At 39.0% G+C, this 25,581-nt stretch overlaps 1 protein-coding gene across 16 annotated transcripts in view; it reads left to right on the top strand.

Moving 5' to 3' along the window:
* ATF2 (activating transcription factor 2) overlaps positions 1–25,581 on the top strand; it is a 92,616-nt gene that overhangs the window by 7,380 nt on the left and 59,655 nt on the right. For 4 of the 16 annotated variants that reach the window (XM_066346025.1, XM_066346012.1, XM_066346024.1 and 1 more), the window contains exons 2-6: positions 5,252–5,342; positions 14,199–14,353; positions 15,335–15,503; positions 19,499–19,576; positions 20,917–20,986. In XM_066346025.1, coding sequence (XP_066202122.1) covers positions 20,962–20,986 — 25 coding nt within the window. In that variant the 5' untranslated portion in view covers positions 5,252–5,342; positions 14,199–14,353; positions 15,335–15,503; positions 19,499–19,576; positions 20,917–20,961. Of the gene's footprint in view, positions 1–294; positions 381–425; positions 687–5,251; positions 5,343–14,198; positions 14,354–15,334; positions 15,504–19,498; positions 19,577–20,916; positions 20,987–25,581 lie in introns of those variants that run through there. The other 12 variants (XM_066346027.1, XM_066346013.1, XM_066346020.1 and 9 more) reach the window with 8 other exon arrangements.

Genomic DNA, 25,581 nt, shown 5'->3' with positions numbered 1-25,581 from the left:
CAGTTAAAAGTTAAAGTACAGTAAAACTTCTAATACACTTAATGAATACTGTATGAATACCGCGCACTATACTATGTATTTAAACGTTTTCATTTATTCTTTTTGACAATCCTGAAGCTGGTATAGTATTTCTTAGTGGGGAGGATTGTAGTGAAATTACTGTTTAAAATTTCCTAATATAGAAATATGTAAAGATACTTTAACCTTGAAAGGGGAATGAAGTACCAACTCGTAGCTACAGGTTTTCAAAACTCTTAGGTTTAAATTTATTATGCCCATTTTGCTGTTCCCAAGGTGACCTCCAGGATCAATTCTTGAATTTTGTGGCCTTTGATCAAGATATAACGAAACTATAGCACAGAGAAAACTGTGTCTATAAGGTGCTGATACCCTTGAAGCCTTGGAACACAAGTTTATCTTTCTGGATACCTTAACATTTTTTACTCTACTATCTAAGTTTGCATCTCAGATTGCCACATACTTTACATCTTAAAACAGCACAAATCTGTCACAGTTTTTCTGGGTCAGAAGTCCAGCTGGACTCAGCTGACCTGCTTAGGGTCTTGCAAAACCAAAAATCAGTATGTTGGCAGAGCTGCATTTTTTTCTTCCTTTCTTTCTTTTTTTTTTTTTTTTTTTTGGAGTCTCTGGGGAAGATTCACTTCCAGGTTCATTCACATTGTTGGGTGAGTACAATTGTAGGACTAAGGTCCCTCTTTTCTTGCTCACTGCTAGCCAGGGCTGGTCTTTGCTCCTAGAAGCTGAAATGCTTTCGGTGCTGCCCCAGTCCAGTAATGCTAGGTCGTCTCTCCCACACTTCTGATCTTTTGCTGCTGCTGCTGAATCTCTGACCCCAGAGTGAGAAAGCTCTCTGCCCATGTAGTTAGATTGGATCCCCCGGATAACCCAGGTAATCTTTCTATTTTAGGATAATGTTTTTACATCTGCAAAGTAACATAACCTATTCACAGATTTCAGGAATTAAACTATGGATTTGTGTGTGTGTGTGTGTGGGGGGGGGGGGGTTGACAAAGTACATTTTACCTACTACACTCAAATGCACCTGAAAAGAAACTTAATCTTTAAAAGTTGAAAAAAGTATATAAATTTCTGGCCTTTCTAGATATTGATACCACTATTTTATTTTATTTCTTTTTTCTTTTTTTTCTTTTTCTGAAGCTGGAAACGGGGAGAGACAGTCAGACAGACTCCCGCATGCACCCGACTGGGATCCACCCGGCACGCCCACCAGGGGTGAAGCTCTGCCCACCAGGGGGCGATGCTCTGCCCCTCCGGGGCGTTGCTCTGTTGTGACCAGAGCCACTCTAGCGCCTGGGGCAGAGGCCAAGGAGCCATCCCCAGCGCCCGGGCCATTTTTGCTCCAATGGAGCCTTGGCTGCGGGAGGGGAAGAGAGAGACAGAGAGGAAGGAGAGGGGGAGGGGTGGAGAAGCAGATGGGCGCCTCTCCTGTGTGCCCTGGCCGGGAATCGAACCCGGGACTTCTGCACGCCAGGCCGATGCTCTACCACTGAGCCAACCGGCCAGGGCAATACCACTATTTTATAAGTGCCCAATTTCCATGGTGATTTTGTACTACCATTGATTTTAGAAAACAAACTTGATTTTCCTTGCTGATAGCACTCTTGCAAACATTGTGAAGTTCCTAAAACCTGCCTAACTTTCTGTAAGTGCGGCACGCATCAACTGCACAAAGTAACCCAGTACAGGAAGGGCAAAGATTTGCTGTATGTGCAGGGAAGGCGACATTAAGACAGGAAGTTGAGGGGCTATGGTGGACAGGCTAAGCCAATTTTCTGCAAAAAGGCTAAAACTACAAAGAGTGTTTTGAAGCTGGAATGCATTGAGCCTAACTGCAGAACTAAGAATGCTGGCCATTAAGAGGCATATACTTTGAACTGGGAAGAGATGAGCAGGACCAAGTGATCTGAGCTTCACAGTTTGTATTATTATGTAACAATAAAATCTTAATATATTTACTTTAAAAAACTTGCCTGACCAAGCGGTAGCACAGTGGATAGAGCCCTGGCCTGGGATCAGAGTACCCAGGTTTGAAACCCGAGGTCACTGGCTTGAGCATGGGATCATAGATATGACCCCATGGTCGCTAGCTTGAGCCCACAGGTCACTGGCTTGAAGCCTAAGTAAGGTCTCTGGCTTGAGCTCAGGGTTGCTGGCTTGAGCAAGGGGTTGATCACTCTACTATAGCCCCCCCCTCCCCATCAAGGCACATATGAGAAAGCAATCAATGAACAACTAAGGTGCTGCAACGAAGAACTGATGCTTCTCCTCTCTCCCTTTCTGTCTCTCTCTGTTTCTCATAAAATAAAACCCCTTCAATTTATCTTTAACAATTGGTAACTTTTGTTATTCCTTTTTCTTACTGAAGTTTTAATTTCTACCTCTCTAACAATTTTATTTGAATCCAGTGTATTTTAATATTTTAGAGTATTTATTGATCACCTTATCATCTCTGCAACAAATATAAACTATACTTTTCCAAGTTTCTTACCGATTTCTTTGCTTTGTTCTCATGGAGCTCTCTGGCAGGACAGTGGATTTTTGGATAATAGTTTGAGAATGGAAGAGGCAGTCATGAAATGAAAATGTTTTTATTCCTGTCATTACACTGTTGAATATATCTGAATTCTGAGCATTCCAGAACATAGGGCAAAACATCATTCTTAAAGCCATGCATTGCTTTAAAAGAAATATAAGACAGGAAAGATCACAAGTCTGAGGTTTAATGGTTTCTTGATTAATGGAAGCTTTAAGACCCTATTCTTTTCAATGATCCCCTTGTTTTGTTCCATGGAGTTTCTTACAATCTAGGGCAGTGTGTTGTAATAAGATTTGATCTGAGTGAGAGAGATGGGTTTCTTTTGAAATATGGAAGCATGAGGACTTAAGGAAAGGAGGAGGATCATTTTAGGAAAGCAAACATAGGGAAGTTGGAGATACAGAAATTGATTTTCTTAAAACAGGTTTAGGTATTTTTTGGAAAGTCTGTTGTTTTCAGTAATATACACACCCCTTTGAACACTGCTACCTTGAGAGATTTGTCACCCTTTTGCCTAGCTCCTGTCCTCCGGTATGGCCAGAACTCAACTTCTCCCTTCCAACTAGGATTGCCTTTGAGTATGTTTGACTCTGCTGAGTCCATGTCAAAGAAAATTAATTCCTTTCTCACACTGCCTTTTTTGGGCCCTGTTTCCTGACAGAATACTTGCCACTAGCAGTGGTGTTTTTTTTTTGTTTGTTTGTTTGTTTGTTTGTTTTCATTTTAGAGAGTGGGGAGAGAGACAGAGAAGAGGGGAGGAGCAGGAAGCATCAACTCCCATATGTGCCTTGGCCGGACAAGCCCAGGGTTTTGAACCGGTGACCTCAGTGTTCTAGGTCAACGCTTTATCCACTGCGCCACCACAGGTCAGGCACCACTAGCAGTGTTTGCTCCCTTTAGCAGAGACCCTATCCACTACCCACAGGTTAGTTATATCCAAATCTAAGAAACACATATCCAGTATCTAGAGTAGGGTTGTAGTAATTCATCTCTACCTAGAACATGGGAACCTTTACATTATCCCACAGAGCCACTGGTTCTTTGAATTGCTGCTTCATTTATGGTCCCCATGTTATGTTTGTATAGCTGAATATCTTGTTTGGGCCCCTTTGCTTTCAACAGGCAGTCTGTATATAAAACAATTTTGTTGCCAGCTTTAAATGAGAGTCTGTCTAGCTTCTGGTATTTGCATCAACATTTTAAACATTAAGGCTATTTCAGCCAACTTTATTCCAGGTACAGTGCAACCCCCCTTTGCAATAGTCTGTACAATAGAGAAATACCCGAAGTTCATACATGGCCTAATAATGGAAGAGGAAACTATTTCCCCTTGTAACATCTTGCTTCTGGGTTCACTGCCTTTCCTTAATACATTTGGTAACCGAACTATCTGTCAAGTTCTTTCCCAATCTCACCTGGGACACTCCCATTACATGATGGTTCTAAGTAATTTTGTGGGTTTTGGACTGCCTATATGAGTTTATGCTCCCAGAGTACAACTATTTAGGTTGTTTCTTTACTCTGGCATTGTTATTCTGGTCTTCAGATTTTCCTCTCTGTCACCTGCAGGTTGGCCTTGCATTAGAGAAGTCCTTGTGAACATTGGTCATGTTCCTTGGTCACTTGGCAGGACTTTCTGCATTTGAAAGCTCCCTTCAGTAGACTACTTGGGCAGCTTTACAAAGTATACAACCATCTTACATTTTAGAATGAGCTGAGTATCATCACAGAAAGAAGTAATTGTCCACCAATATTCATTCTCTTCTTTTTTCTTATTATAGATGCTCCAATTTTTAGATGAGCATATAGTGAAATATAGAATATATTTGCCAGCTTTCCCACTAGCTATAAGGTTCTAGCCTATCGGACATAATAAAAGTGTCCTATGAGATTTCTGAAAAGTTTACCTAAAAGGGGGCTATGGCTTGTCTCCCCATTCTCTTTTCTATTGTGTGATCAGCAAACGTAATGACTAGACCTTGAGCAGTTATTTTAAACCAGTAAGGGGACGCCACATGTTAAGGGTTGCAAACCTATAAAGCAGAAAGAGCTCAGGCTCCTAATGATCGTTGTTCTAGACTGCTTGTGTTTATATGAGAGAAATAAACTTCTGAATCATTTAAGCCATTATTATTTTGAATATTCTGTCACTCATAGCTGAACCTAATTCTAACTGATTCAGGTATAAAAAAGTCAAGTTGCTTCCAATAAGCAACCCATAAACTGGGTCTCATGGTGTTGCGGTATAGCACTGACACAAGGAAGACTGTTAATCTTCATTCTAACAATTTTGATGTTCAGATTCAGCATTACCATTTTGCCTGTCATCTATGACTTCCTGTCCCTTCTATTCCTGTAAAAAGATTCATTTTTCTCCTTTCACCAAGATTACACTGCTATACTTCCATTCTTGAAACTTAAACCTCTGATAAGAGGCAGTGTGCCTAGAGTCACGGCAGGTCACAGAATAAACATCTTCCTAGACCATTTAAGACTTTGGAGGGAACCCTAATTTTTATATAAAAAAATAGAATGGAAGACAAAATCCACATGCTTTTTAAAATATAAAATGCACATTTAAAAAATGTATTGGATAGAGTTGAACCGCATGAGGCATTTTCTTTAGATCTGACAGTAATGAGTTCATCCTTTTGTGCCTCTTCTTTGCCTTAGGGATACTTAGAAGGAAACCTGAGAACTTGATTAGAGCTGAGGGATTCCTGGCAGCAGAGTGAATAAAGCTCATGGCCCACCAGCTAGAAAGGTAAGAGACTTGAAGCTTTTAAAGGAAAAGTGGTCTTTTTATTTTGTGATTGTGTCTCTACCATATTGATAGTGTTTAATAAAAAAAAGAATTTCTGAGTTTCAGCAAATTTAAAAATGTTCTTTTGGAGCTGCTATGCATAGAAGCACGTAACAGCACACTGAAGACTTACCTTGACGTGTTTAATTTTGTTTGACCCAGAGGCTCCTGAGCTTACCTGACTAGGGAGCCTTCTATATAGCAAAGGGTCCTAATATGAAAGTCCTAATTCTAGAATTTTATAAGAATAGTAATGGGAGTTAATTCATGATGTGTTTTTTATATTTCAAAAGTATTTTGGATAAAAAGTATTACCTACTTTGAGGATGTAGAAGCTAACTAAAAAGTCACCTCTGTTCGTTTTGGCTTGATTTAGATCAACTATGTTTAGTACCGTCATTTCATGTTGCTCAAAAACATTAATAGGAAGTTATATATTCAAACATTTACCTTTGTTAAATATCTATATGGCAGTCACAGTGTACTGATTGTTAAAATACATACTGCTCACAAATTAGGGGATATTTCAAAATGAATATGAAGCGATTAAAAAAAGAAGCATTTGATTTTTTTTTTTTTTTTTTTTGTATTTTTTCTGAAGCTGGAAACGGGGAGAGACAGTCAGACAGACTCCTGCATGCACCCAACCGGGATCCACCCCGCACGCCCACCAGGGGCGATGCTCTGCCCCTCCGGGGCGTCGCTCTGCCTCGACCAGAGCCACTCTAGCGCCTGGGGCAGAGGCCAAGGAGCCATCCCCAGCTCCGGGGCCATCTTTGCTCCAATGGAGCCTTGGCTGTGGGAGGGGAAGAGAGAGACAGAGAGGAAGGAGGGGGGAGGGGGGAGAAGCAAATGGGTACTTCTCCTATGTGCCCTGGCAGGGAATCAAACCCAGGTCCCCCGCACGCCAGGCCGACGCTCTACCGCTGAGCCAACCGGCCAGGGCCCTGATTTTTTTATTAAATAACATCAGAAAAGCAAATGACAAGTAGAAGAAAGTTGTTCAATTATTCAAATGAGATGTAAAACCAACTTTTATATCATTGATGAAAATGCGCTATACAAAAGGCTGAAAGTACTGGAGTATCTGCACGTTCCCTGATTCCCTATTTTTTGTAAGCAGTGTAGAAAGTACAATGATTTTTTATCTCAAGCCTTTTGTGGTTTGAAGATGTAGCTTCTAAAAATAAAAAGAAAATACTGATTTAATAAATGTGCCCTGGTGTATAGAATCTTTTAAAACAGTGTGGTCTGGTGATAGACTTTGTCTGATATATCAAGACTAGAAAGCCCAGCGGTCATACGAAATGACCGCTGTTCTAGATATTATAAATTGTAATTAAAATGATTTGTGCAAAGGTATCTGCTAATTCAAACTGAATTACCCAGGGCAGGCGGCGAGGATGCCCCTTTGCTTAGTGCCTCACGGGGTTTCCCCCTTCTACTTGCTTAATTGCTTAAAGTAGAGTGCAATGAAGGAAACCACTGGCGGTACATTTCTTAAGAGCCACGGCTAGCTCAATAAATAAAGGTGATTTAAATAATAAAATGTTAATTCACATGTCAAAGATCTCTTTGTATACAACATTTCTTGTGTAGATCTTTCCATCATTTTTAAGCTCGCCTTGCAGAGGACCATCAATTATTTTTAATTTTACATCCGTTCTTTCACGAACTCTTGAACAGGCAACATAAAGTTGACCGTGTGCAAATGCAGGCTCAGGTAAAAAAAATTTTGTCGAAAAAGCCGTTTTTGTGCAGCTTTAGCTCCTTTTCTCTCCTCTTCAGTGCTGTATTTTCTAGGAGGCATTCTTAAAAGAAATTACGTTAAGACGTAGTTTTTATGTAAAACAGATGATTGCCAATTTAAACAAATGTTCACCTTCCCCCTGACACGCTCAATTTGCGTTCAGCCTTAAATTGTTTCAAAAGCAGATGATTGCCAATGCAAACAAATGTTCACCTTCCCCCACCCGCTCAATTTGCATTCAGCTGTGGCAACTTCACCCCATTGGCTAGTACAGTTATGCAAGCAACCAATAAGCTATCGGCGACAAACAGACACTTAAGCCGCATATAATAAAGATACACAAGCAAATTGGCCTGTGCTGTTGTTGTACCTGAATCTGGAAGTTCACATCAAAAGAGAAGCTGTGTTTGTAAATGTACATTTACTCTAATTTGGACAAAAATTTGGAAAATAATTTTCCATTTATTTGACAAAGTAACAAATTTTCAGCAGGGATAAGAAGCAAAGGGTAGCAACACTTGATCATTTTTTCTTATACACTGATACCTGCATTAAATAATTTTGAGCTCCTTATCAAACTTCAATGTTCAAGTCTACTGATTTGGTTAGAACTATATTCCTTAAAAGGTAAATTCCATGAGGACAGGGATTTTGTCTGTATCATTGAACTCCGGAGTCTAGCACAATTTCTACCCTTCTGCACCTACTCAGATATTTATTAACTAGGCCCTGGCCTGTTGGCTGGCTCAGTGGTAAAGTGTTCGCCCAGCATGTGGATGTCCCAGGTTCAATTCCTGGTCAGGACACACATGAAAAGCACCCATCCACTTCTCTATCCCTCCTCCTCTTTTCTCTCTTTCCCTCCCTCCCTCCCCCCCTCCTACTCCCTCCTTCTCTTTCCCGTCCCTCTCTCCTTCTCTCCTTCTTCTCTCCCTCTCCCCCACCCCTTTCTCCTACCACTGAGGATGGCTCCATGGCCTCTGCCTCAGGCACTAAGAAGAGCTTGGTTGCTGAGCAACAGAGCAACACCCCAAGTGGGCAGAGTATCACCCCTAGTGGAATTGCCGGGTGGATCCCTGCCAGGGCGCATGTGGGAGTCTGTTTCTATGCCTCCCCTCCTCTCACTGAATTAAAAAAAATTAAATATTTATTTATTTATTTATTGACTGAATGACTAAGTAAATGAGAGCTCTGAATTTTAGAGTAGGGGGATTAGTGGATGGAGGGATATCAGAGGTGAGTGGTTTTAACTAAGGAAGGATGGATGAGTAGGATGTAAGACTGAGAGGGAACTGATTAAAAGTCTGAATAGCTAGAGCCAAGAGATAAAAGACTGGGATAGGAGGTTGAAGTCAGTCTATGCAAGGGTCTGGGAACACTGTTAAGGAGATGAGGTCTTATCCTAAGAGCATTTTTTCATAAACAGGTCCTTCCCTCTCATTTTGATTGGCACTGCTTGAATTCAGACTATTATTCTCTTTCCTTAGATTAGCAGTAGCTTGTATGTACTGGTTTTCTTATGCATAGTGTTGCCCTCTCTAGTCAATCCTCCAATGGCCTTACCAACATGTCCCTTTCATTATCTAGTTAACCTGCTTAAAATCTTTTTTATTTTTTACAGAATAGGCTTTATGGAGGCCACATATCATCTCTGTTGGTTATTCTTTCCCCCCTCCAATCCAATTAGAAATGTGAAAAACTTTCTTAGCTCAACATTTTGGCACAGGTTCCTAGTTTATAATCTCAGAGTGGGGGTGGGATTGGGAGGTAAGGATGGAATCGAAATTCCTTGCCGTGGCATTCAAGGTCCTTCAGGATGTGCTTCTCTCTCTGACCTCATCTCTCTTCCCTTCGGCCTATGTTCTGCACTTCAGCCATCAGAAGTTCTTAGAGGTCCTTCAGTGTATTCTTCTTTACTATGCTTTCTACCAAAGTGTCTCCACTGCCACAGCATCATCTCTAACTCTCTGATGCCTCTTTCATTGAGAAGACTAAGCTCAGGCTTTGCTTCCTTCAGTAGTCTTCCCAAACCCTCTCTCTAGAGTTGGCCAGGTTTTTGTCTTAGTTAGGGGATAGAAAATCAGGTAAGTTCAGGTTTAAAAAAAAAAGGAGCCTCATACTCAGGATATAGAAGACTCTCTCATGACCCAATCATAAGCATAGCTAGGCATCACAGAAACTACATTCCTTCATCTTGGCTTCATGGTTTCTCATCTCTCTTTTTCTGTGCCTACTTCTGGCTTTTATTAATTTCTTACTAGTGTGAACATGACAAAATATTCACCAGTCTTGAGTAGGATTTTGAATTTCTGGTGCCCACCTCTGTTTGGCATTTTCTTTTCTTTCTCTCTCTCTCTCTCTCTCTCTCTCTCTTTATTTGTTAATTTTCTGAAAAGGAAATTTTATTGGCTTATCTTGGTCTTGTATTTCCCCTGGTTCACCTGAGCCATGTATGGAGGGACATGGCTATATAGGATTGCCCTTTACTGGCACTCAGGTTCTCTAGGAGGGGAATGTGGGTGCTGGGAGAGATGACTGCTCCAGAATACTCCTTATTCCCCATGGTCCCATAGTGTGTGTGTTTATCTTTATTACGAAGTGTATAGCACTGAATTAGTAGTAGTAGTTTCACTTATCTTCCTTACTAAGCTGATTTTCAGGGCAGAGACCATATCTTTTCTTCTTTTCTTAAGTATCATTTTATTTTATTTTTAAAGATTTTATTTATTTATTTTAGAAAAGAGAAAGGTAGAGTGAGAGAAAGAGAAGGGGGAGAGGAGCAGGAAGCATCAACTCCCATATATGCCTTGACCAGGCAAGCCCAGGGTTTCTAACCCGCAACCTCAGTGTTCCAGGTCAACACTTTATCCACTGCGTCAACACAGGTCGGGCAATATCTTTTATTCTTAATATTGGGTACAAAGTAGTCCAGTGTTTTCCAAATAAATATCATAAAATAATTTATATTAGAAATATTTGGGAACAATGTTTATTTTAGAAATCTGCTTTGAAACATGCTTTAAAGGTAATGTTACAACATTTATAGTTCTGTAACCAACTAATGAGAAAATCAGCCAAATTTACATTTTAGAACATGTAGATTTCTGAAGTTAGTCACCAGGAATTGATTCTCTCCTGTTTTTTAGGATTCACTTATCTATACTATTTTCTAAAAAGTGAATTAGTCTCCTTCTTACTTACTTTTAATAGAAATGTAAAACACTTTTTCAGCTGAATCACTGAATGACAGAATTCAGAATGGCATGGGAATATTGATACCACAGACTAAAATTGTCATAAGAGCTTTAACCCACATTTCATATTTTTTAAAAAAGGAAACTCCTTTTGAACAAATAATTGTCTAATATCCCTCGAGTCTTTTTTCAGATATGGAAATTGTTCTACTATAGTATGGTTCTGTTTGCTCTTAACCTTGCAGTACAGAACGTAGGTTTTCTACTCTTTGATATCTCATAACATGCAAATTATAAACCAAGAACAAGCAGGGAATTGTTAGAGAATCCATATATTTTATAGTATTTTTCTTACAACTACTGCTGAAAACTACATACTAACTATATAACGGTTATATAATTATTGTAGTGCATAATATTTACATACAACAATCTATGTTTTAAAATTTATTATTTATTTTATTTTTATTTTTTTTATAGAGACAGAGTCAGAGAGAGGGATAGATAGGGACAGACAGACAGGATGAGAGAGAGATGAAAAGCATAAATTCTTCGTTGCAGCTCCTTAGTTGTTCAATGATTGCTTTCTCATATATGCCTTGATGGGGGGGGGGGTACAGCAGAGTGAGTGACCTCTTACTCAAGCCAACAACCTTGGGCTTCAAGCCAGTGACCTTTGGGCTCAAGCCAGTGACCTTGGGCTTCAAGCAAGTGACCTTTGGGCTCAAGCCAGTGACCATGGGGTTATATCTATGATCCCACCCTCAAGCCAGTGACCCCTCACTCAAGCTGTTGAGCCCATGCTCAAACCGAATGAGCCTGCACTCAAACCAGTGACCTTGGGGTTTCAAACCTGGGTCCTTCACTTTCCAGTCTGACACTCATTCCACTGCGCTACCACTTAGGCTTAAATGTATTTTTTCAAAAAAAATTTTTAAGTTTAGAATCTTTTAAGAATAAGTTACTAGCATGATATCTCATCATCCCCAAATACTTTGTTTTCTGCAATAAGACATTCTGCTACAAAACAATACAACCATGAAAATCAAGAAATTAATGTAGTACTACCATCTAATTTTTACATCACATTTAAGTTTTGCCAGTTATTCCAATGATGTCTTTTATATTTATATAAAAGCAAAAAAATTCAGGCTAGAATCTTATAGGGTAGTCAGTTGTTATGTCTCATTGGTCTTTCTCAGTCTGAAACAGTTTCTTAGTCTTTCCTTGACCTTGATGACTCACTTTTGGAAATTATAGGCCAGTTTTTTTAAGTTTACCTCTATTTGGGGTTGTATAATATTTCTTCATGATTAAATTCAGTTAATGTATCAATCTTTGGCTTGACTGTCATAGAAGTGATAATATATTCTTACTGCATCCTATTTGGGCATGTGGTATTAATTTTCCCTATTTCTAGTGTTACTTTAGTTCACTTGGGCAAGGTAATGTTTGCCTGGTTTTTATACTATTAATTACTCTTGCCTTTAGTAATGAAAATGTATTTTATAGGGTGGTACTCTAAGGATATAGTCTGTCTTGTCAAACTGAGAGTTTATTCTTTCATATCAGTAGGATTAATGGAATCCTATTTTATTCATGATATGATCCATGATTGTCATTATTTATTTTGATTCTCAAATTGTCCTAGATTTGACCAGTTTCTGGCTAAATTCATATGTAAGTCCTTCTTGACCTTATGGCACAAAATAGTCAAAACCTATCCTGTATTTTTCCTGCCCAGCCTGAAATCAGCCAAATTTTCAAGGAGCCCAGGTTCCTTTTGATGGAGAATGTTACCTAGACATCAGCATCTGGATGCTAAGTGGGCTCATCGCTAAAGGGGCATCAGTGTTTCCAGGCCCTTTCAGTGGGCACAGCTGAGAAATACATGAATATATATATGCATGTATATGTTCACATCATCTATATTTTTGTGTCTTTATATCAAAGTCATAAGTTCACACCAATATCTCAAAATCTCACCTGATTCGAAGGTTCATTATATATAATTATCTTCACCCATAGTGAATTTATCTTCACCTACCACATTCTTGATATGTTTACTTGTTTAGTGTATATAATGAACTGCCTCTTGTCACCAGGCCCTTTCCTCCTTATGAAATAGATGCCCTCCTGCTTAGGCCCTGATGTCCTTTGCTGGACTGGTACCAACCCTATTCCTTACCTCATGTGGATGCCTCCTTACCCAACTTGGGCATTGACTACCCACATCAGGATACATGCCCCCTCCACACACTCTACTCACCCAACTCAGACTCCCCTAAGGCCCAACCCCTGCCTTCCCACCCATGGATACCTTGCTCACTTTGCCCAGGCTCTGACTCCCTGCACTGAGCTGTCCCGCTGTTGGTCTGATTTTGGAGACTATGAGGCTCCAGGAGCTGAAGAAGACATGAGGAGCTATAGATGATAGGACATGCTTTATTGAACAATGGCGGCGGTGGCAACAGCCGGCAGCAGCCCCCAGGTAGCAGGCAGGCCACTGACCCTGCACTTAGGCTTTTATGGCTAATCAGACAATAGTGGCACTTAGCCAACCATCGTGTCCTTAATTACATAAGGTGCTTACACTGAGGCAGTGCTCAAGATCCTGTGTCCTTGGTTACATCGGGTGTTACAGCTACATAGCCAAAAAACAAGACAAGCAAGCAAGCCTAACTTTAACCATTTCCCCAACACCTTACGTGCCCTAAGCTGCCTCCTATGAAGGCACCTTTCCTTTATTTTTGGAGACTTGACTTTTATGTTAATTTTAAGTTATAAAAAATAGTTTGCCAGCCTGACCAAGCGGTGGCGCAGTGGATAGAGCATCGGACTGGGATGCGGCGGACCCAGGTTCAAGACCCTGAGGTCACCAGCTTGAGCGCGGGCTCATCTGATTTGAGCAAAGCTCACCAGCTTGGACCCAAGGTCACTGGCTCGAGCAAGGGGTTATTCGGTCTGCTGTAGCCCCACGGTCAAGGCACATATGAGAAAGCAATCAATGAACAACTAAGGTGTCGCAACGAAAAACTGATGATTGATGCTTCTCATCTCTCCGTTCCTGTCTGTCCCTATCTATCCCTCTCTCTGACTCTCGCTCTGTCTCTGACCAAAAAAAAAAAAAAATAGTTTGCCAGTTAATTTCTCCCATTTCTTTTATTCATCTTTCCTTAAAGTATTCTTTACTATTTTCTTATTGGCATTTTATATTATGTGTGATTGTGATTTTATTTAATAAAGGGTCAGTCCTATAATTCTGTAGGTTTCAAAAGTGTACTTTTTTTTAAAGTGGTTTACATAAAATTTTGGTATAATGGGTAGGCATAGAATTGCATGATATCATAGTTGATATACATAGGAGAGCAAAGCACATCAGTTGGCACAGGATAGCAGTTGAAAAGTTCTTGTCTCATTTTTTACCTTAAGAAAATCATTTCACCGTTTGGGACTGCTTTTGTAAGTAGAGTAGTTAGGACCAGGAACACAATGAGGTACATGATCAGAAATCTGTATCATAAAAAAGAGTCTATGATTATATTCAAGAAAGAGAATTTTGGACTAACATTATAATTTTTAAAAATCAGCAAACGAAGCATTTCACAGGTAACTATGAAGAACCATTTTATATATATGAAAAAATTTGACCTTACTATTTTCTACTAATCTGACAAAAATGTTTTAAAAATATCTACTGTTGTGTGGATTATGAGAAATGAGGCCTTTATGTATACTACTTGTAAAGTAGAAATCAATATTATATATGTATTTAAGGACAGTTTAGAAATATAAATCAAAAGCCTTAAAAATATACCTTCAAAACCCAAAACCTAATTTGAAAGAATATATGCACCCCTATGTTTATTTCAGCATCATTTACAGTAGCCAAGCTATGGAAGCAATCCAAGTGCCCATCAATTGATGAGTGGATAAAAAAAACTTGCACATATATACGATGGAATATTACTCGGCCATAAAAAGGAATGAAATCTTACCCTTTGTGACAGCATGGATGGATCTGGAAGGTAGTATGCTAAGTGAAATAAGTCAGTTAGAGAAAAAAAAATACCATATAATTTTATTTATATGTGGAATCTAAAGAAAAATATAAACAAACAACAGAAACAGACTCATAGATACAAAGAACAGACTGGTAGTTGCCAGAGGAGAGGGCGTTGGGGGACTGGGTGAAGAAGGTGAAGGGATAGAGCAGTACAGATTGGTAGTTACAAAATAGTGATAGGAATATAAAACACAGCATAGGAAATATTGTCAATAATAATGTAATAACTACGTTTGGTGTCAGGTAGGTACTGGAAAATCAGGGGGAACACTTTGTAAAGCAGGGGTCCCCAAACTATGGCCCGTGGCCGCATGCGGCCCCCTGAGGCCATTTATCCGGCCCCCCACACACACTTCCGGAAGGGGCACCTCTTTCATTGGTGACCAGTGAGAGGAGCACAGGATGCAGATGTTGTATGGTCAGTACTGTATGTGGTGGCGTCGCTCATGTACAGTACTACTTCCGGTGACGCGAGACTCACGCCTCACGGCTCCGGAAGCGCTCATATCACTTGTTACGGCTAGCAGTGACAAATATGGAACCAGACATTGACCATCTCATTAGCCAAAAGCAGGCCCATAGTTCCCATTGAAATAACTGGTCAGTTTGTTGATTTAAATTTACTTGTTCTTTATTTTAAATATTGTATTTGTTCCCATTTTGGTTTTTTACTTTAAAATAAGATATGTGCAGTGTACATAGGGATTTGTTCATAGTTTTTTTTCTAGTCCAGCCCTCCAACAGTCTGAGGGACAGTGAACTGGCCCCCTTTGTAAAAAGTTTGGGGACCCCTGTTGTAAAGTATATGATTGTCTAACCACTTGTACACCTTGAAACTAATACAAAATAATATTAAATATAAACTGTAATTGAAAAAAAAATTTTTTAATTAAAAAAATAAGCCTTTACTTTGACAGCAATTTCTTTTCTTTTCTTTTTTAAGTGAGCGGAGGGGAGATAGACAGACTCCCGCATGTGCCCTAACCAGGATCCACCCGGCAACCCCTATCTTGGGCTGATGCTCGAATCAACCAAGCCATCCTCAGCGCCTAAGGCCGATGCTTGGACCAACCGAGCCACTGGCTGCGAGAGGGGAAAAGAGAGTGAAAGGGGTGAGGGAGGGGAAAAGAAGCACATGGTTGCTTCTCATGTGTGCCCTGAGCAGGGATCCAACCCGGGATGTCCGCACACTGAGCAGTGCTCTGTCCACTGAGCCAACTAGCCAGGGCCTTTGACAGCAATTTCGTGTCTAAAAATTTATTCTGTGGGAAATATTACAGATATTGCACAAATTTTTTTCCTCAAGTATATTTATTGATGATAAAAATTCACTAATGAGAATTAGTTATAATTAGGTCACATTTGTATGATGGAATGTTATATAGCTATTAAAAAATGACATCTAATATTTAATGATACTACTATCTAATGATGTGGCAGAATTTAGAAAATTACATTTTAAATCAAGTTGTAGTAGTGTTTTTACAATTTTTAAAGTCATGTTATCTGCAGCCTGACCTGGGACACTGAGGTCACCAGTTCAAAACCCTAGGCTTATTGATGTCACCCTATTAAAATTAATAAAAATTTATTTATTAAAAAAAAAAAACTATCAAGAATACCTCTTTCTAAGCCCCAGAAACTTCTGCTCCATGGCCATTGGTATTTTGTTCTGAGATCCGCTTTATATTTACCCTGCAGATTGTCCCCATTATTCCTTCAGTGACTTAGATTACTCCCCAGGTTAAAAAACTTGACTTGGGTGAAAAATATGTGGTTCAGTGTACAAATGATGTATTATAGAATGGTACACCTGAAACTTAGGTAATGTTATTAACCAACGTCACCCCAGTAAAGTAAAAAAAAACCCTAGGCTTGCTCGGTCAAGACACATATGGGAAGCAACAACAAGTTGATGCTTCCTACTCATCCCCCTTTTCTCTCTCTCTCTCCTCTCTTTAAAATCAATAAAAATCTTTAAAAAATTATGTATCTTCATACATTGATAAGACTAGATATGTACTCTGGAATGTTAAACAATTATCTCTGAGTGGTGGTATTTGGACTTTTTTTTCATTTTTGTTCTACTGTATTTATTTTTCTGGGAGCAAATTTAAAGTTCTTTACAACATTTTAGTTCAGTAGGTATAATTTAGTTCATATTGTCACGAAATAACAGTGATTTTCTGAACCCCATTTATAACTTCAACTTTAAGGGTTTTATAGTAATTAAATGAAATTGACCATTTATGTGGGCTACCTAATAGTGAAAATTGCTCTGGCTGTGTTTTAACAAACAAAAATCAGAGTTACACCTTTAACCAAATTTGAGGTTCCAAAGTAAAATGTCTAATGATAATGTAATACAGAAAATACGATGAACCATATACATGTTTACATGTGGAATTGTCTAGAACAGTGGAAGGAGGAGGTCTGAGCCAGGTGCTTGATTTGTTAATATAAGCTCCCTAATTATACTGGGAGCTTCTGAGGGCAGGTATTCATCTCAATTCACCACTACATTCCTAGGATCAGGCACATAGTTGATACTCAGAAGCGTATTTGTTGACTGAAAGAAGACAAGGGTAAGTTTGGATAATACTAGATTATGAGGAACAAGGAAGATAAAGGGGAATAAGAAGAGTTGAGAGAGAGAAACCAAAGAAGCTAATTTTTTTTAAATTTTGCCTGGAACTATCCTGTGTACAGTGATCTTTCCACAAGTTTAGGTTGTGGATGCTTGCCAGGGAGAATGGTGTGGTATATTAACAGTTCTCTATCTGCAGTCATTGACTCCCTCAACAGTTTACCATATTTTTCACTCCATAAGACACACCTGACCATAAGACACACCTAGGGGTTTTTTTTTGTTTTTTCTTTGTATTTTTCTGAAGCTGGAAACCCGGAGAGACAGTCAGACTCCCGCATGCGCCCAACCGGGATCCACCCGGCACGCCCACCAGGGGGCGATGCTCTGCCCCTCCGGGGCGTCGCTCTGTTGCAACCAGAGCCACTCCAGCGCCTGGGGCAGAGGCCAAGGAGCCATCCCCAGCGCCAGGGCCATCTTTGCTCCAATGGAGCCTCACTGCGGGAGGGGAAGAGAGACAGAGAGGAAGGGGGGGGTGGAGAAGCAGATGGGCACTTCTCCTGTGTGCCCAGGCCAGGAATCAAACCCGGGACTTATGCACGCCAGGCCGACGCTCTACCACTGAGCCAACCGGCCAGGGCTGACACACCTAGGGTTTTAAGGAGGAAAATAAAATATTCTGAACCAAATGATGTGTTAAAATAATAAAATACCGTATTTAAGCAAAGACGGGAAGAGCCTCCCTTCTAGGCTTTCCTAAGCATATTTCCAACCTTCCTATAAAAGGGAAGGTGAGCCTGGATTTAAAGGTTTGAGATTCAGTTAGATCTTTGTTAAAGAGATGGCACTAAAGCCTCCGAGAGGAGTTACCATTTATGTCTCAAAGTACTTCAATTTTTTTTTTTTTTTTTTGTATTTTTCTGAAGCTGGAAACGGGGAGAGACAGTCAGACTCCCACATGCGCCCGACCGGGATCCACCCGGCACGCCCACCAGGGGCAAAGCTCTGCCCACCAGGGGGCGATGCTCTGCCCCTCCAGGGCGTCGCTCTGCCGCGACCAGAGCCACTCTAGCGCCTGGGGCAGAGGCCAAGGAGCCATCCCCAGCGCCTGGGTCATCTTTGCTCCAATGGAGCCTTGGCTGCGGGAGGAGAAGAGAGAGAGAGGAAGGAGGGGGGCGTGAAGAAGCAAATGGGCGCTTCTCCTATGTGCCCTGGCAGGGAATCAAACCTGGGTCCCCCGCACGCCAGGCCGACGCTCTACCGCTGAGCCAATCGGCCAGGGCCAGTACTTCAATTTTTATAGTTACAGCTACCTCAGCTAAGTATTAGAAAAATAGTCATAAGGAATGGGAATTTTTATTGGTTGGCTAGGAAATAGGCTGATATGTAGGTAAGAACCTTCTATTTTAGAGAGAGGGGACAGATGTGGTGGGGGAGTGGGGAAAATGAGAGAGAAGGGTACCAAGGGGTTAAATCTCTTAGAAAGTATTTCTAGCCTGACCTGTGGTGGCACAGTGGATAAAGCATAGACCTGGAACACTGAGGTTGCCGGTTCAAAACCCTGGGCTTGCCTGGTCAAGGAAGTTGATGCCTCCTGCTCCTCTCCCCCTTCTCTCTCTCCTTCTCTCTTTCTCATTCTCTCCCCCTCTCCCCCTCTCCTCCCCTCTCTCTAAAAGAAATAAATTTTTTTAAAGCATTTCTAGAACTATCAGATTGGTCCTTCCTATCTCCTATACCATATCGCGCTTGACTCTAGGCCCCAGAACTGTGGCTAGTTATACATTTCCGTAGAAAAATTATCCACTGTTTCTGAGTAAGACATTCTTGACACCAAGAATTATAAGAAAAATTATGAAAAATAAATTTTTTCTCTGTACCATTGGCTTGCTTGAATAAGCTAATATAGTTACTCTGTTCACCACTAGATGAGGTTTCAGTGAATGCAAGATGAAATACTATTAGCAGAGTTTTAAAAATGGGCCACCGACCTGGATTGTTTCAGTTTGATACCTGTCCTTAAGCTAATACCAAATAAGTTATAAAGTTACAAAACAGAGACCTACTTATATACATCAAATACATTATGGGACAAATAGATTTTGATAAATTAGGCTGAGAACCTGACCACCACAGACTACATTTTAAAAATTAAAAGCCTTCTGAGTAGATATTTGAAATAACTAGCTTTCATCTTTTTCTTTAGAATTCAGAAGTCAGGCTTTTTACTATTTTAATGACTGGTTTTTAACCACAGCCATAAAGGCTGAATTAAATGTTTCTTTCTCTTTTACCCTCTTTGTGGTAGAGTTTGATATATTAGTATATATTTATATAAATGTTTAAGGCATTTATATGGGCATTCATAATTAAGAAGCAGAGCTCTATTATAAAGATTCTTAATAACTGGAGTTTTGGATGATGGTAATGTTATACAGTGTATCATTATTTGAGTGGTTTTTTTCTACAGTGTTTCAAGAAATGCTTTAAAACTATTAACTGGGAAACCACATTGTTTTTCAGTATCCTTGCCATGAAAAAAAGGACTTGATGATAAGTTGGTCAACTTATGAAATTCAAGTTACGTGTGAAATCTGCTGGGTGTGTATGAAATATTTGATATTTTTAGCCATTTTAATAAAAATTTTCATAGGTTATTTCTAGATAAATATTTTAGGTTTTTGTTTTCATTAATAAGAAAACACTTGTTTATTATGTAGTTAACTGAACGTCCTGTTGTTTTTATATTAAGTAGAGCATTAAAACATGCTTAACTATAACAGACATAAACATATTTTAGGGTTTTGATTTCTCCTAAAATGAGTTATAAATAAAATTTCTCCCTAAGATACTCTGTGAAAGGGGTTCAAATAGTAATTGGATGTGGGAAACATATTCAGGGTGCTCTTTTAGTCATTTCACTTGAACGTATTGATGGCTCTGAAGAGTCATTCCAAAAAACAGTGCTCCAGCATTTCCCAAATTTGTTTGGATTCATACCATTTTTCTGTAATAGCTAGCTATTGCCATCACAATTAGAAATGCTTTGGGAAACATTGCTCTGAAGAGTTAACCAAGGTAGTGTTGAAAAGGACAGAATTTTTAGTTGAGTGAAATATAGTTGTCATATATAATTTCTAGAATGAAAAGCAAAAACAAAAATAAGCTAGTTGATAGAAGAAATAATTGGGAACCTTAAGTCTAAATAAAAACATTTGGAAAATACCTTGACTTAAAACTGTTTTTCTGTCATTGTTTTTTTCAAATCAGGATCCAAAATGGTTCCCATATTACATTTGGTTAGTATATTTATTAAACCTCTTTAACCCTAAAACAGTTCTCCTTACTTCCTACCCCACCTCCACCTCATCTCTTTCCTATAGTTTGATCTACAGAGCCTTCATTATATTCAAGTTTGACTTTCCCCCTTCAAGAATACTTTATGTGCTTTCTATCACATCATGTCAGGAAGCATGGAATGTCTTTTTTCCTACTTTTAGTGATGTTCATTTAAGACTGACTGGAGAGTTAATGTGCTATCAGCTCGATCCAACCATTATAAAGTTCTCATCACTTTTTCTCCTAATGGTTTTATATGACACTGATGATAGTTGCCTAGATTCACTATTTTAGTGGGGGTTAAAGTGGTGATTTTCTAACTGCAGTATTTGATTTTTTTGTGCATTTTAACAGGAAAGATTTAGCTTGATACACCAGTGTTCTTACCCTTTTTATCTTTGGTATAAAATCTGCATGTTACACATACTGGTCTACTCATAATAAGATAGAAGACAGGGTTAAAATGAAAGTAAAAGTGTATTATTTCACATTGAAATACAAAAAGGAATTTATAGTAAAAATTTTAAAAATAGTACATTTTAAGTTATTCTTTATTTAAAAATCTGTAAACCATTTAGCCATCTGTTAATGTCTTATTATAGGCAATACAAGGACCTGTGGAATATGAGTGATGACAAACCCTTTCTATGCACTGCCCCTGGGTGTGGCCAGGTAATACATACATTACTTAAAATCATTTTGTATATTTTTTTAAAACACTGATGATAGTATATGTTGTCATTAAAAGGATTCTCTTACAATGTTTTGTATAATTTTGGAGTTAAATGAAAATAACCCAGAACAATTTGGGGAACAAATTCTTTTTTCTCAGTAGCATTATCCGAGTTTTTAAAAATTCAATCTAGTATGGAAAAAATGTCTTATAATGAAAAGGAGGAAAACCTGGATAAAATCCAGGGTTTAAAAGTATTTTTATATGACCATTGTTTGTTGAAAATCACTGTAAACTGCCTAATGGGAAATTAGATGTACATTATTTTATATGAAAATTATTTTATTTGCTAAACTTTTATGCAATTAGCTAATATATACCTGGGAATATTACTAAGGTGGTAATGTTTTGTTTTTTTTGTGACAGAGAAAGGGACAGACAGGGACTGACAGACAAGGAGAGAGATGAGAAGCATCAACTCTTCGTTGCGGCACTTTAGTTGTTCATTGATTGCTTTCTCATATGTGCCCTGACCAGGGGGCCACAGCAGACTGACTGACCCCTTGCTCAGACCAATGACATTGGGCTCAAGCTGGTGAGCCTTGCTCAAACCAGATGAGCCCGTGCTCAAGTTGGTGAGCTCGGGGTTTTGAACCTGGGTCCTCCATGTCCCAGTCTGACCTTCCATCTATTGCGCCACTGCCTGGTCTGGCTAAGGTGTTAATGTTTTTTTTGTTTTGATTTTTTGTTTTTATACAGGGAGAGAGAGAGAGTCAGAGAGAGGGATAGTGACAGACAGACAGGAATGGAGAGAGATGAGAAGCATCAATCATCAGTTTTTCGTTTTGATACCTTAGTTGTTCATTGATTGCTTTCTCATATGTGCCTTGACCTAGGGCCTTAAGCAGACCGAGTAACCCCTTGCTTGAGCCAGCGACCTTGGGTCCAAGCTGGTGAGCTTTTGCTCAAGCCAGATGAGCCTGCACTCAAGCTAGAGACCTCGGGGTCTCAAACCTGGGTCCTCCGCATCCCAGTTCAATGCTCTATCCACTGCGCCACCGCCTGGTCAGGCAAGGTGTTAAGGTTCTTAAGTCTACCATCTTTAATATAGAGCATGTGTGGGAACATTTTTAGAAAATAATATTTCAGTGTTTTATAACAGACTATTAAATTATTGATTTATTTTTATAATCTAATACTAAAATAACTAAAGGCACTATGGAATTAAAGAATAAATTTAATGTTTAGTGAAATAAAGAGTACTTTAATATATTATATTATCAAAAATAAGCATTAAAATGTTTTATTCTGGTAAAACACATTTACTCCTTAGATTTGGTACTGAGTTAAATGGAGAGAGAGGTGGTATTACTCAAGTCATCTATTTTGCTGGAGTGGATTGAACAGACACAACATGACTACAATCCCCTAGATTACAGTGAATGTGGTATGTTTCTAGAGCCAGACTTTGGGCAACATCCACTTTTGCTATGATGTTCTAGGAATTATTCTTAATCTCAAATAGCCCCTAATTCCTTCTCTATTCTTTTCTTAAAATAGTAAAAATTGTTTATCTTGTGATTGACTCTTTACTAATACATATGCCATTTTTTAATAAAGAGTATTAAATTTAAATTTGCTTAATTCAACAGAAAAGAAACCTATTGCTAAATATAAGAATATATGTGTGTATGTGTCTCATAATAGAGTGTTTCTTAAAAGACCTCTCTAAAAGTAAAACATTAAGAAGTTAGAATTATATTGCCTGACCCCAGGCGGTGGCGCAATGGACAGGGCGTCAGACTGGGATGCAGAGGACCCAGGTTCGAAACCCTGAGGTTGCCGACTTGAGCACAGGCTCACCAACTTGAGCGCGGAGTTGCTGGCTTGAGCACAGGATCAGAGACATGAGCTCATGGTCGCTAGTTTGAGCCCAAAGGTCACTGGCTTGAGTCCAAGGTTGTTGGCTTGAGCAAGGGGTCCCTCACTCTGCTGTAGCCCCCACCCCCGTCAAGGCACATATGAGAAAGCAATCAATGACCAACTAAGGAACTGCAATGAAGAATTGATGCTTCTCATTTCTCTCTCCTTTTCTATGTGTCCCTCTCTCTGTCTCTGTCTCAGTCACAAAAAAAGAATTATTTTTTAGACTCCCTATTGTGAAAGTTAACATTCATACTTCTTTTTTTTTCCCATCTCTTGATGGCTAATAATTATTCTATTTTTTACATTGTTAGGGTTTGTGATACATTTTATCTAAAAAACCTATAATTCCCATATTTGCTTACTCTTATTCCCATATTTAAATAGCATAGGTAGAGAAGAAGGGAATGAACTAAGCTTTAATGCATTTATATTTAGAAGTCAGTAAAAGGGGGAGGTTTGGCAAAGGAGACTGAGAAACAGCAGACAGTGAAGAAAGTTGTTTCCTGGAAGTCAGATGGAAGAAATAGTTCAAAGTGGAGGAACAATGTAGTCGTATAATTGATAGGAAAAGGTGAGAATTCAGTATTTATTTTACTGTTGATTTAGAAATATGAAGATTATTATGTATTTTTGATGAAGTGGCAGTGACACTGTGATGGCAGTAGGTTGAAGAGAAAACAGGGAGAACCAGAAGTGGAGATATTATAAGACAGCTTTTTTCTTGGAGTTTAGCTTAAAGGGAACAAAAAATATATAGTTGGAGGAGGACTAAAGATGGAGCTTGTTTGTTTTGCATTTTTTAGTGGGAATATCACAGCATACTTGACAGTGCAGAGAGGAACTGTTGTGGGATTGGGATCCTTAAGTAGGTAAAACAAGGATGGGTTCTGGTGCTCAAGTGAAAGGACTGGCCTTATAGTAAGATGGTAATTATTCCATAGGAACAGAATAAAAAGGGAGGGCGCAGGTAGAGGTTTAGAAGGTTTGAATAGAGAAGAAAAAGCATACAGACATATTTCCTTTGATTCAGTCACCATAAAAAAAACCCCACTAGAATTTGTTTATTCCATTGCACAAAAGAACTTACCTTTAGAATCTATGACAAGTTGTTTTAAATCGCTTTAGGTTGGCAAATTTTTAGCCCTTTGTATTACTTAGGTTGCTGGTTAAGACAAAGATCAATCTAACAGTAGTTTAAATAGTGTTTTTAATGTAACAGCCCAGAAGTAGGAGTTTTAAGGCAGGCTGACTCTGCTATCTTCAACATGTGAAATCCATTTTTAGGTCCCAGATGGCTATCCAGCTCCTGCCGTCAAGTTCACATTCTAGCAATAAGGGAGGAGAAGTTCGGGAAGCAGAATGCGCACACACACTTGCCATTTTATGAGCATTAACTGGAAGTAGTGCATATAATTTTTATTTATTCATTTTGGCAAGAACTCAATCACATGCCCATTTTATTGCAAAGGAAGCTAGAAAATGTAGTCTTTGTTCTGGGCAGCCAGCTACTCTACCAAAATTGGGAACTTTTATAGAAGGAAAAATTTTGATGAGTGAAGATTGAGAGACAGCTTGTCATAGTTTCCAGAGATGATCTGGAATTTGGGGACATAGCAAGAAATCATTTGGAGCCTGAATTTGGTTAAGCTGGGTACAGGAAGTTCTCACTTAATGTTGTAAATAGCTTTTGTAACTTTAAGCCAAACAACATATAATGAAACTTCATCATAGACGAGGAAAGGCTATTCAGGGACCTGCTTTACTATTTTTTAAAGTTTAAAACAAAGTTACCAAAGTATTTCGTTATCAGTAATGTGGCAGTGTTGGTTTCTTGGTTTTGATAAACATACCACAGTAAGTTAAGAACATTAGTGGGAACTGAAACTGGGTTTCGAATGTGTGAGAACTCTCTGTATTACAGTACCTTTGCAAGTTTTCTGTAAATTTAAGTTTTTTATATTAAAAAGTTTATTCAATAACAATAACAACAAAAACTTTACTTCAGAAACACACACACACACACACACAAAGTTACCTATGAAATAGAATAGAGCTTTCAAATATTAAGTGTATACTATATCTATTATTTATCTGTTCCCCAACTAGTTTCAAAAGTATTTGAGAAATTAGTCTGACCTGTAGTGGCACAGTGGATAGAGCATCAACCTGGATGCTGAAGTCCCATGTTTGAAATCCTAAGGTTGCCTGCCAGCTTGAGCGTGGAATCATCAAAATGATCCCATGGTCACTGACTTGAGCAAGGGGTCACTGGCTCGGCTGTAACCTCCCACTCCCGTCAAGGCAATCAGTGAACAACTAAAGTGATGCAACTACGAGTTGATGCTTCTCATCTTTTTCCCTTCCTGCCTCTCTCCCTCTTTTTCTTTCTCTCTCTCAAAAAAAAAATAAGATAAATATTTGAGAAAATAAAGGCTCACATAATAGTTGTCATAATAATAAAACAATGGTTATATTTTTTTAACTTAGCTAGTCACTGTGCTAAGAAGCTTATGTGTATTATGTCATTTAATCCTTGCAACAACCCTGTGAAATAGGTGCTACTGGCATTATTTTACAGTTGAACAACTGAATGTAAACATTATGAATTTCTCTTAGTCACAGAAACAGCAAGTATTGGAAATAAATTTGTACCCAAGCCTTCTCTTGT

The sequence above is a fragment of the Saccopteryx leptura genome, chromosome 7, assembly GCF_036850995.1.
Source record: "Saccopteryx leptura isolate mSacLep1 chromosome 7, mSacLep1_pri_phased_curated, whole genome shotgun sequence".
Taxonomy (NCBI): domain Eukaryota; kingdom Metazoa; phylum Chordata; class Mammalia; order Chiroptera; family Emballonuridae; genus Saccopteryx; species Saccopteryx leptura.
The sequence above is the reverse complement of the archived record's forward strand: the minus strand, read 5'-3'. Positions and strand labels throughout refer to the sequence as shown.